The following is an 11,891-nucleotide window of genomic DNA, read 5'->3' on the forward strand; positions in this document are numbered from 1 at the left end:
GCCCCCCTTGTAAACACTGTCGCACTCCCGGGGACCCCCCTGTAAACACTGACACACTCCCGGGGACCCCCCTGTAAACACTGACACACTCCCGGGGACCCCCCTTGTAAACACTGTCACACTCCCGGGGACCCCCCTGTAAATACTGACACACTCCCAGGGACCCCCTTGTAAACACTGTCACACTCCGCGGGACCCCCTGTAAATACTGACACACTCCCGGGGAATCCCCTGTAAACACTGACACACTCCCAGGGACCCCCCTGTAAATACTGACACACTCCCAGGAACCCCTGTAAACACAGACACACTCCTGGGAACCCTTGTAAATACTGACACACTCCCTGGGAACACCTGTAAATATTGACACACTCCTGGGGACCCACTGCAAATACTGACACACTCCCGGGGACCCACTGTGAATACTGACACACTCCCGGGGTCTCCTGTAAATACTGATAAACTCCCGGGAACCCCCTGTAAATACTGACACACTCCCGGGAACCCCCTGTAAATACTGACACACTCCCGGGGACCCACTTTGAATACTGACACACTCCTGGGGACTCCTGTAAATACTGACACACTCCTGGGAACCCCCTGTAGATACTGACACACTCCCGGGAACCCCGTGTAAATACACATGCTCACGGAGACATCTTGTTCTGATATCTGAAGATGTGTTAATGAAAGGAGACTCTTTATAGAAAATGTTTATTATGAGAATACAGGAAAAATATATAGAAAGATCGGATTTGACCGGGGATCCTCTGGGAATTCCCTTACGGATCTGGGACCCCCAGCAGTTAAAGAGCTTGTTGTCCCAGTCCGAGAGGTGGATCAGGGACGAACTGTCCGTTATCCTGAAAACTATTAATTGTACAAATGGAAATTGGACCATAATCGCAAAATTCATTGAAAGTCACCCACGGGCTGAGGGAAGAAATCCGATGATTGGTTTACACATTTGTCTTTTGATTTTTCAATTTGAGTCGAGGTTGAAACCCGAGTGTGAAATCTTGGTCTCGTGGCGACATGTGGCCTCACTGGACACGGGCCCGAGTCAGACCGGGGAAGTCTCAACTGCTCTGAATAATATCGAGCTGCTGACAATTCCAGGATGTTTCGCTGAGAGAGGAGCAGGGTCTAGAAAAGAAAATCATTTAGGAAGCTGATTAAAATCTACCGTTAAATATGAAAAGTCTGATATCTCGCGTACCCCAGCCGTCACTCTCTGTTACAGAGGCAAAACAATCGTTCTTTAGACAGAAAACTCATCGTTAACCCAGAACCTGAACTTTACAGTTTGCAATTGCCCTCTGACTGACCTCAGCAATCTAACAGCAGCTGTACAGACCGGGGTCTATGCATTCATCGCATCGCTCTTCTCTCACACTCACTCACTTACACACATACATACTCACTGACACTCACACAAACACTAACAGGCTCACTCACGCTCACTCACTCCCACACACTGACTGACTGACCTGACTCACTCACTGGCACACACTCACTATCACACACACTCACTCACTTAGACGCTAACACTCACTCACACTTACGCTCACTCATAGGAAGCATTGCCCCAGTATCCCCACTGGCCCCAGTATCCCCGAGAGTCACAACCCATAGGTCCCTGACCCCATATGCCAGCGACAGAGCAAATATCTACAAAACACAAAATTGTTGATGTTTTTTGAAAAGTGGTTTGGAATCTAAAATGGCCTTGTTTTTCCAAGTTATGATTACTCACTCGTAGCAAAGGGTTCAAAATTCCATCAATACTTTATTTCAAACATTCTGTGAGAGAATGTGGTTCAGTCTTAGTGAGAGCTTGAATGGTCATCTGTGTCCTCATTCTTCAGCTGGGAAAAGAAAGCACGGTCTTTAAACACCCTTAATCAGTGTCTGCATCCACTGAGGGACCGCCACACTGTTGGAGGGACAATATTGAGGGACCGCCACACTGTCGGAGGGGCAGTACTGAGGTAATGCTGCACTGTCGGCGGGGCAGTACGGAGGGAGCGCCGCACTGTCGGCGGGGCAGTACGGAGGGAGCGCCGCACTGTCGGCGGGGCAGTACGGAGGGAGCGCCGCACTGACGGAGGGGCAGTACTGAGGGAGCGCCGCACTGACGGAGGGGCAGTACTGAGGGAGCGCCGCACTGACGGAGGGGCAGTACTGAGGGAGCGCCGCACTGTCGGCGGGGCAGTACGGAGGGAGCGCCGCACTGACGGAGGGGCAGTACTGAGGGAGCGCCGCACTGACGGAGGGGCAGTACTGAGGGAGCGCCGCACTGTCGGAGGGGCAGTACTGAGGGAGCGCCGCACTGTCGGAGGGGCTGTACTGAGGGAGCGCCGCACTGTCGGAGGGGCAGCACTGAGGGAGCGCCGCACTGTCGGAGGGGCAGTACTGAGGGAGCGCCGAACTGACGGAGGGGCAGTACTGAGGGAGCGCCGCACTGTCGGAGGGGCAGTACTGAGGGAGCGCCACACTGTCAGGCAGTACTGAGGGAGTGCCGCACTGTCGGAGGGGCAGTACTGAGGGAGTGCCGCACTGTCGGAGGGGCAGTACTGAGGGAGTGCCACACTGTCAGGCAGTATTGAGGGAGCGCCGCACTGTCGGAGGGACAGTACTGAGGGAGCGACGCACTGTCAGAGGGGCAGTACTGAGGGAGCGACGCACTGTTGGAGGGGAAGTACTGAGGGAGTGCAGCACTGTTGGAGGGGCAGTACTGAGGGAGCGCCGCACTGTCGGAGGGGCAGTATTGAGGGAGCGACGCACTGTCGGAGGGGCAGTACTGAGGGAGTGTAGCACTGAGGGAGTGCAGCACTGTCGGAGGGGAAGTACTGAGGGAGTGCAGCACTGTTGGAGGGGCAGTACTGAGGGAGCGCCGCACTGTCGGAGGGGCAGTATTGAGGGAGCGACGCACTGTCGGAGGGGCAGTACTGAGGGAGTGCAGCACTGTTGGAGGGGAAGTACTGAGGGAGTGCAGCACTGTCGGAGGGGCAGCACTGAGGGAGCGCCGCACTGTCGAAGGGGCAGTACGGAAGGAGCGCCGCACTGTCGGAGGGGCAGTACGGAAGGAGCGCCGCACTGATGGAGGGGCAGTGTTTCGTATGAGATGTTAGACCGAGGCCCCGTTGTGCTCTCTGTCTTCTGGTGGGGAGCGCAGAGAAGGGAAAGCATGGTGACACTGAGCTGAAGCGATCTGCAATGTGAGAGCAGGATGTGGAGGGGCGGTGGAGGAGTGAGTGTGGGTGTCAGACCCCTTCCTGTGCCCCACCTGACAGCCCTACTCCCGTGTGCCCCGAGGTTTGCGCTCGGACGATGAGTCTGTACCTTCTCGTGCTCCCTGGCGAGCAGCTCGATCACCTCCTCGTTCCACCCCAGCATTTCAGAGAACCTCTCCACTCCTCTGACAATGTCCCCCAGCTCTACAACATCATTGACCCTCCGGGGGTTCCGACCGATCGATCCCACCTGGTCCTGGTTGATGAGGATTCGCGGCACAGAATTCCTGACCATCTCCGACAGACTAGCAAATGGTTCCACCTGAAAGATTACCACCAGAGTCAGCGATCGGAGAATCCAACAACAACAACTTATATTTATATAGCACCTTTAACACAGTGAAACGTCCCAATGTGTTTCACAGGAGTATTGTACGATTAACAAAAAAATATATTCTTTGTTACTCCCACCCCCGCTCCCCTCTCGGCCCCACCCCCGCTCCCCCCACGGCGCCCCACCCCCGCTTCCCCCTCGGCCCCCACACCCAGCGTCAGGTCAGTGTGGGGCCGGGGGTCACTGTGGGTCCGGGGGTCTCACCTCAAGCGACGTTCCCAGGATGATGAGCAGATCGGCGAGCGGGAAATCGATGAGGTGCTGGTGGAAATTCTGTGGCAGCTGTTCCCCGAAAAAGACGATGTCCGGTTTGATCACCCCGGAGCAGGCGGGGCAGTGAGGCACCTTACTCTCCATAACATCCCCCTGCGGCCAGACCCGGGACAGAGAGAGTGAGCAACACACGGATATGCAGCACATCACCCAGCACAGCCACCACATCAATCAGCTCAAACATCGGCTCATCCCCCTCACCCCATCATCCATTCACCCACCGCCCCACTCACTCCTCATCCCCCTCACCCCATCATCCATTCACCCACCGCCCCACTCCTCATCCCCCTCACCCCGTCATCCATTCACCCACCGCCCCACTCACTCCTCATCCCCCTCACCCCATCATCCATTCACTCACCGCCCCACTCACTCCTCATCCCCCTCTCCCTGTGCCGAGCTCTAGCTGCCTGGGGAGATTCCGCACCTTCAGGACAAATGGGCCATTTCCTGGTTGGCAAACAGTAACTAGTGGGGTGCCGTAGGGATCGGTGCTGGGTCCTCAACTATTTACAATCTATATTAATGACTTGGATGAAGGGACCGAGTGTAATGTAGCCAAGTTTGCTGATGATACAAAGCTGGGTGGGAAAGCAAATTGTGAGGAGGACACAAAAAATCTACAAAGGGATATAGACAGGCTAAGTGAGTGGGCAAACATTTGGCAGATGGAGTATAATGTGGGAAAATGTGAGGTTATCCACTTTGGCAGAAAAAATAGAAAAGCAGATTATAATTTAAATGGAGAAAAATTGCAAAGTGCTGCAGTACAGAGGGATCTGGGGGTCCTTGTGCATGAAACACAAAAAGTGAGTATGCAGGTACAGCAAGTGATCAGGAAGGCAAATGGAATGTTGGCCTTTATTGCAAGGGGGATAGAGTATAAAAGCAGAGAAGTCCTGCTACAACTGTACAGGGTATTGGTGAGGCCACACCTGGAGTACTGTGTACAGTTTTGGTCTCCTTATTTAAGGAAGGATATACTTGCATTGGAGGTTGTTCAGAGAAGGTTCACTAGGTTGATTCCGGAGATGAGGGGGTTGACTTATGAAGATAGGTTGAGTAGGTTGGAGTTCAGAAGAATGAGAGGTGATCTTACCGAAACTTATAAGATAATGAGGGGGCTCGACAAGTTCGATGCAGAAAGGATATTTCCACTCATATGGGAAACTAAAACTAAGGAACATTTAAAACTGAGATGAGGAGGAATTTCTTCTCTCTGAGGGTTGTAAATCTGTGGAATTCTCTGTCCCAGAGAGCTGTGGAGGCGGGTCATTGAATATATTTAAGGTGGAGATAGACAGATTTTTGAGCGACAAAGGAGTCAAGGGTTATGGGGAGTGGGCAGGAAAGTGGAGCTGAGTCCATGATCTGATTAGCCATGATCTCATTGAATGGCGGAGCAGGCTCAAGGGGCCAAATGGCTGACTCCTGCTCCTATTTCTTATGTCCTTATGAGAGGAAACTGGAGGAAGTGCAAGTACCAGACGGAAGCAGGCACTGCCTGCCCACTGCCCCCTCCCCCCCAACCACCTGCTGACGGTCACTCGTGACAAAGTTGTCGTGGCAGTCCGAACTTGACCAGCCCTGGGCAGGGCCCGAGTCTATGCCCGAGGCCGAGCATCTCTCGCTGGGAGGCCGGGATCGGTATTGTGGGGCCGGGATCGTTATTGTGGGGCCGGGATCGTTATTGGGGGGCTGGGATCGGTATTCGGAGGCTGGGATCGGTATTGAGGGGCCGGGATCGGTATTGAGGGGCCGGGATCGGTATTGAGGGGCCGGGATCGGTATTGGGAGGTTGGGATCGGTACTGAGGGGCCAGGAACGGTATTGGGGGGCCGGGGATCGGTATTGGCGGGCCAGGGTCGGTATTGGCGGTTCAGTGTTGGTTGAGTACCAGGGCCAGTATTGCGGGATTACCTTACCCGCAGCTGTTCCCAGGTGAAGGTCTCCCGGCAGACGGTGCAGGTTGCCGTGGCGAATGTTCCATGAGCTTCCACCAGCTTCTCCGGTGGGATCCCGGCCACTGAAACACAGAACGAGAAGGCGGTGAGTGAGTGGATGATAAACACCCTCTCCGCCGCTTCCCCCCCCCCATCCCTTCTCCCAAGAGCTCAATGCTGCAGAAACCCCGGGGTGTATAGAACTGCAGGGGTGAAATTAAGACGGAAATTAGGAAAGCAAAGAGAGAGAGCATGAAAAAATGTTGGCAAGTAAAATTAAGGAAATCCCAGATGTTTTATAAATACATTAGGAGCAAGAGGATAACTAGAGAAATGGTAGGGCCTATTAGAGGCCATGAGGGTAATGTGTGTGTGGAGGTGAAAGATATGGGTATGGTTCTTAATGAATACTTTGCGTCTGTTTTCACAAAAGAGAGGAGCGATGCAGACATTACAATCAGGGAGGAGGAGTGTGAAATATCAGATGAAATAAACATAGTGAGGGAGGAAGTATTAAGAGGTTTAGCTGCTTCGAAAGTGGATAAATCCCCAGGCCCGGATGAAATGTATTCTTGGCTGTTAAGAGAAGCAAAAGAGGAAATAGCAGAGGCTCTGACCATCATTTTCCAATCCTCTCTGGCTACAGGTGTGGTGCCGGAGGGCTGGAGGACTGCTAATGTTGTATCTTTGTTTTAAAAGGGAGAAAGGGATAGACCGAGTAATTACAGGCCAGTCGGCCTAACCTCAATGATGGGGGAATTATTGGAAAAAGTTCTGAAGGACAGGATTAATCTTCACTTAGAAAGACATGGACTAATCAAGGACAGTCAGCATGGATTTGTTAAGGGAAGGTCGTGTTTGACTAACTTGATTGAATTTTTTGAGGAGGTAACCAGGAGGGTCGATGAGGGCAGTGCGTACGATGTAGTGTATATGGATTTTAGCAAAGCTTTTGATAAGGTCCCACATGGCGGACTGGTCACGAAAGTAAAAGCTGATGGGATCCAGAGCAAAGTGACAAGTTGGATCCAAAATTAGCTCGGAGGCAAGAAGCAAAGGATAATGGTTGATGGGTGTTTTTGTGACTAGAAGGATGTCTGCAAGGCTTAGTACTGAGTCCCTTGCTTTTTGTGGTATATATCAATGATTTAGACTTGAATATAGGGAGTATGATTAAGAAGTTTGCAAATGATACTAAAATAGGCCGTGTGGCTGATAATGAAGAGGAAAGTTAAGGGCTGCAGGAGGATATCAATGAACTGGTCAGGTGGGCAGAACAGTGGCAAATGGAATTTAATCCAGAGAAGTGCGAGGTAATGCATTTGGGGAGGGCTAATAAGGCAAGGGAATACACATTACATGGTAGGACACAGAGGTATAGAGGAATAAAAGCTCCTTGGCGTGCATGTCCACAGATCCCTGAAAGTAGCAGGACAGGTAGATAAGGTGGTTAAGAAGGTATATGGAATACTTGCCTTTATTAGCCAAGGCATAGAATACAAGAGCAGGGGGGTTATGCTTGAACTGTATAAAACACTAGTTAAGCCACAGCTGGAGTACTGCATGCAGTTCTGGTCACCGCATTACAGGAAAGATGTGATTGCACTAGAGGGGGTACAGAGATTTACGAGGATGTTGCCTGGATTGGAGAACTTTAGCTATGAGAAAAAATTGGATAGGCTGGGTTTGTTTTCTTTGGAACAGAGGAGGCTGAGGGGAGACCTTATTGAGGTGTATAAAATTATGAGAGGCCTAGATATAGTGGATAGTAAGGGCCTATTTCCCTTAGCATAGGGGTTAATACATTTAAAGTAATTAATAGGTTTAAAGGGGATTTAAGGGGAAATTTCTTCACCCAGAGGGTGGTGGGGGTCTGGAACTCAGTGCCTGAAAGGGTGGTAGAGGCAGAAACCCTCATCACATTTAAAAAGTACTTGGATGTGCACTTGAAATGCCGTAACGTGCAGGGCTACGGACCGAGCTGGAAAATAGGATTCGGCTGGATAGCTCTTTGTCGGCCGGCATGGACACGGTGGGCTGAAATGGCTTCCTTCCGTGCTGTAAATGTAATTGATTCTGTGATTTCTATAAAGGACAAGAGCAGCAGGTGCATGGGACACCATCACCTTCCAGATCCCTTCCAAGTCACACACCATCCTGACTTGGAAATATATCGGCCGTTCCTTCATCGTCGCTGGATCACAATCCTGGAACTCCCTCCCTAACAGCACTGTTGGGGCATCTTCACCACAGGGACTGCAGCGGTTCAAGAAGGAGGCTCACCACCACCTTCTCAAGGGGCAATTAGGGATGGGCAATAAATGCCGGCCTTGCCAGCGACACCCACATCCCATAAAAATGAATAAAGAGAAACAGGAGGAGGTCATTCAGCCCCTTGAGCCTGCTCTGCCATTCCTCAGATCATGGCTGACCAATTCCATTGACCCACCTTGGCTCCGTTCCCTCGATACCCTGACCCAATAAAGATCCATCAATCTCAATCTTGAAGGCTCTAATTGACCCCCAGCACCACAGTCATTTCCACTCCCCTTTGCAGTAGTGCTTGCTGATTTCACTGCTAAATGTGCGAGCTCTGTTTTTTGACCCCCCCCAGAGCTGCTTACGTCGCTCCAGCCCGTCGATGTTCTGAGTGTACATTCGCTGCAGGAACTTCTTCTGATGCAGCAGTCTGACGAAGTAATGAGTGTAGTTGGGTTTGCAGTGTCCAGGACACAGCTCCTTGGCCAGAGCAAAGAAAGGCTTCGGATTGTGGGAAAAGTAATTGATTTCAAAGATGGCTTGTGGGTATGGGATGTCGTACTGCAATAGATTATCGTACAGCCCGCTGCCCGGTGACCTGGTGGGAAGGAACAGAAATTATTAAAACAATTCAACTCTAAGTAACTGGAACTGGGGTCATTTACAGCAGAACTCGCTCATTTATCGATTAACACACAATCTTAAACAACCGTGTCCAAAATCTAACATGGAAGCCAGTCACTTGTTACCGTTCTTCCTGACCTGGAGCTGTTGCTAGGCGATGGCGGAGAGGAGCCAAGTGAGCACGAAAATGATCAGTTTCAAATTGGGTCCAGAATGTTTTGGGACCAAATCCCTGCAGAGATACCTGAGCAGGTGAGTCCTGCGCTCGGGACAAGCGATAGGTGTCCCCTCTCTCGCCTCCTCCATTATCCACAGGCTGCTGTGCCTTTTATTGGGAATCATTCCCCACACTATGGCCGTGATTTCACCAACCGAGGCAGATCCAGGGGGGTAGGTGGGGGGTGGCGACCCCACTCCCGGCTCCAGCCCGCACAGATTGGGCTTGTTAAGCCCGCCCTGTGAGGTTCCCAGCCAATTAAAGGAAGTGGGTCTGATGATGTCATTTGCTGACGTGTCATCAGCCGGTTTCCTTAAAGGGACCATGCGCACATTCATTGTGACAGTTGTGGTGTCAGTGTTCTCCAGTATTGAGGTGCTGCACACACTGACCATCATGGCACAGCTGCACCCAAGCTCTCCCAGGACTCCCTCCATGTGCTTATGGAGGGAGTCACAGCACTCAAGGAGGTCCTTTTCCCTTCCCATAGGCAGAAGAGACCTCCCAGTACACCACCGCAGCCTGGTTAAACATCACACAGGAGGACACAAGCAGGGATGTGATCAGAGGACCAGAGTGCAGTGGCACACATCTTTCAATGATCTCAGTAGATCACGGACCGTTTGTACAAAGCCACACTCGACCTCATCCTGCTGTGCCTCTCATCACATTCCCTTCACTCTGCCTCCCTACCCTACCACTGCACATCCGTACTCTCACCAACTTACCTTGTACCTCCATCCATCCCTCCCTATCTACATTATCACATCCCCATCTCATTAACCAACCCTCACACTCACCCTCATCCTTGTCCAACCAAACCAACTAACAACACACAAGGGTAGGCACTTGGATCCTTTAGTCAATGTTGATGTGAAGTTTCTGTTAATGAGCTGTCAAACATTTAAATCTTTATTTTCAACACTGTGTGTTCTTGGACCGATTTGTGTGAACCTTTGGCAGTGGCTTAGTGAGCTGCAGTGAATGGTACACTCTGCAATGGTTTGTGGTGCTGGTGTGGGTGGTGTCAACCTGGTGCATCATGTGGTAGCCAGGGTGTATAGCATCAAGTTAAGTCAATGTGGCCATGGTGAAGCATCCCTGGCAGCAATGTGGTCAGATGCTGATGCCCTGTGACCTGTGCAGCATCAGGTGATTGCGGAGAAGTTTGGCGGTGTTGTTGGGTGCTGCTGGTGTGCCTGGTGATGCTGGTGTTGGGGCTGATTGTGGTGGGATTCTGAGGACCAAGGTGAGATTTTTTCAAGGGCACCGATGCTACTAGAATAGATGGCACATGAGGTTGAGATGACAGAAGCGATCTGTCAATGGTGAGAGGTTGGTCCAAGGAGGACTTCACTGCAGACATTTCCAAACTGCACACAGCTCAAAAGTGTCTTCCAAATCCTGAAGACTTAAGCCTCTGAGATTGGAAATTGAACAGCTGTGAAATGGTAGCTTTTATACCACTCCTGCAGCTGAAAACTAGTCAAAGTAATAGTCACTGAAGCCCGAGCCACGGGAAGCTGATGAAAAAATGGTAAGTACCTGGTAAAGTTATTTTGAAATACCTCAAAACTACCTCTTAATGATGTTAATTGGCTGACACACTGTTTGGTGTCAGGTCTGTGAACCGCGGCCAGACCCGACACTTTGGAAACTGACCAGGAGGTGGGCTCAGAGCGGGATCCTGCACCACTGTCAATCACAGCCTCCAAACCTGCACTCGCTGGGCTGGGGAGATTCCGGCCAATGTTACCTGTCCAGGTGTTGGATTTATTCACAGGTTGATGAAAGTTTCGATGGTTTATTATAAGCTTCCTACATTAGCCTGGGGGCTTATCTGGGGTGAGGTTTAACCCCTCACCTTAACGCTACATCCAGAAAACCTTGGAGAAATTTAACGTTGATTAGGTTTCCACGACAACACGGTTAAATCACTTTTGCTTCTGTAAACCATTTATTTCATATTCAGATTGTCACGACGGCGCTTGCTCTGTGCGGAATGAGGAACCGGAAGAGAAAGGGTGATAAAAGTGTCTGTAATTATTTGTGGGTCTGAACTCGGTCATTCGTCACAACTCAACGCAAAAAAACCTCAGGGCCGCCACCAGAGGGCAGCATTTCACCAACTTTGGGCTGAAGACCATGAACATTCCAGGTGGATCAATCCAGCTGTTTACCGGAACTCCAGAGTGACCGGGAGGGCCCAGAGTGACCAGGGGAGAAAGTGACTGGGAGAGAGTGACCGGGGGGGGGGGGGGGGAAAGAGTGACCGGGAGAGAGTGACCGGGGGAGAGTGACAGGAGGCGAGTGATCAGGGGGAAGAGTGACCGGGGGAGTGAGACCGGGGAGAGAGTGACAGGGGGAGCGTGATCGGGGGGGGGAAGAGTGACCAGGGGGAGAGTGACCGGGAGTGAGTGACCGGGGGGAGAATGACCGAGGAGGGGGAGTGACTGGGGAGAGAGTGACTGGGGAGAGAGTGACTGGGGAGAGAGTGACTGGGGAGAGAGTGACTGGGGAGAGAGTGACCAGGAGTGACCGGGAGAGTGTGACCAGGGAGGAGAGTGACCGGGACCAGCAAATATTCACCGAAAGCCTAACCCTGACAGTAACAGCAAGGTGTGAACTGAGAAACACGGATCTGAGAGAAACAACTTTCCCTTTGGTTCTGTTGATGTTCCGGTGCAATGAGACAGTTTATTCTGACTGATGAACAAGGTCAGAGAATGCAGAGTCAGGGGACAAGTAGCAGAATGAATCGCTAGCTGGCTTCAAGACAGAAAGCAGAGAGTAGGGGTAAAGGGTAGCTAGTCACAGTGGCAGAAGGTGGGTAGTGGTGTTCCACAAGGATCAGGGCTGGGACCATTGTTGTTCACAATTTATATCAATGATTTAGACTTTGAAATCAAAAACACAATTTCTAAATTTGCAGATGCCACCAAATT

At 51.3% G+C, this 11,891-nt stretch overlaps 1 protein-coding gene across 4 annotated transcripts in view; it reads right to left on the minus strand.

Moving 5' to 3' along the window:
- Nucleotides 1-700: 700 nt before the first annotated feature.
- The window catches only part of sirt3 (sirtuin 3), a 57,125-nt gene continuing 45,934 nt past the window's right edge, over nt 701-11,891 (minus strand). For 3 of the 4 annotated variants that reach the window (XM_070870354.1, XM_070870356.1, XM_070870357.1), the window contains exons 4-9: nt 8,471-8,703; nt 5,829-5,929; nt 3,835-3,996; nt 3,346-3,558; nt 1,757-1,868; nt 701-1,146 (exon numbers count right to left, since the gene is read on the minus strand). In XM_070870354.1, the coding sequence (XP_070726455.1) occupies nt 1,827-1,868; nt 3,346-3,558; nt 3,835-3,996; nt 5,829-5,929; nt 8,471-8,703 (751 nt within the window). In that variant the 3' untranslated portion in view covers nt 701-1,146; nt 1,757-1,826. Of the gene's footprint in view, nt 1,147-1,756; nt 1,869-3,345; nt 3,559-3,834; nt 3,997-5,828; nt 5,930-8,295; nt 8,398-8,470; nt 8,704-11,891 lie in introns of those variants that run through there. The other variant, XM_070870358.1, reaches the window with a different exon arrangement.

This window comes from Pristiophorus japonicus, unplaced genomic scaffold (genome assembly GCF_044704955.1).
Source record: "Pristiophorus japonicus isolate sPriJap1 unplaced genomic scaffold, sPriJap1.hap1 HAP1_SCAFFOLD_1333, whole genome shotgun sequence".
Taxonomy (NCBI): Eukaryota; Metazoa; Chordata; class Chondrichthyes; family Pristiophoridae; genus Pristiophorus; species Pristiophorus japonicus.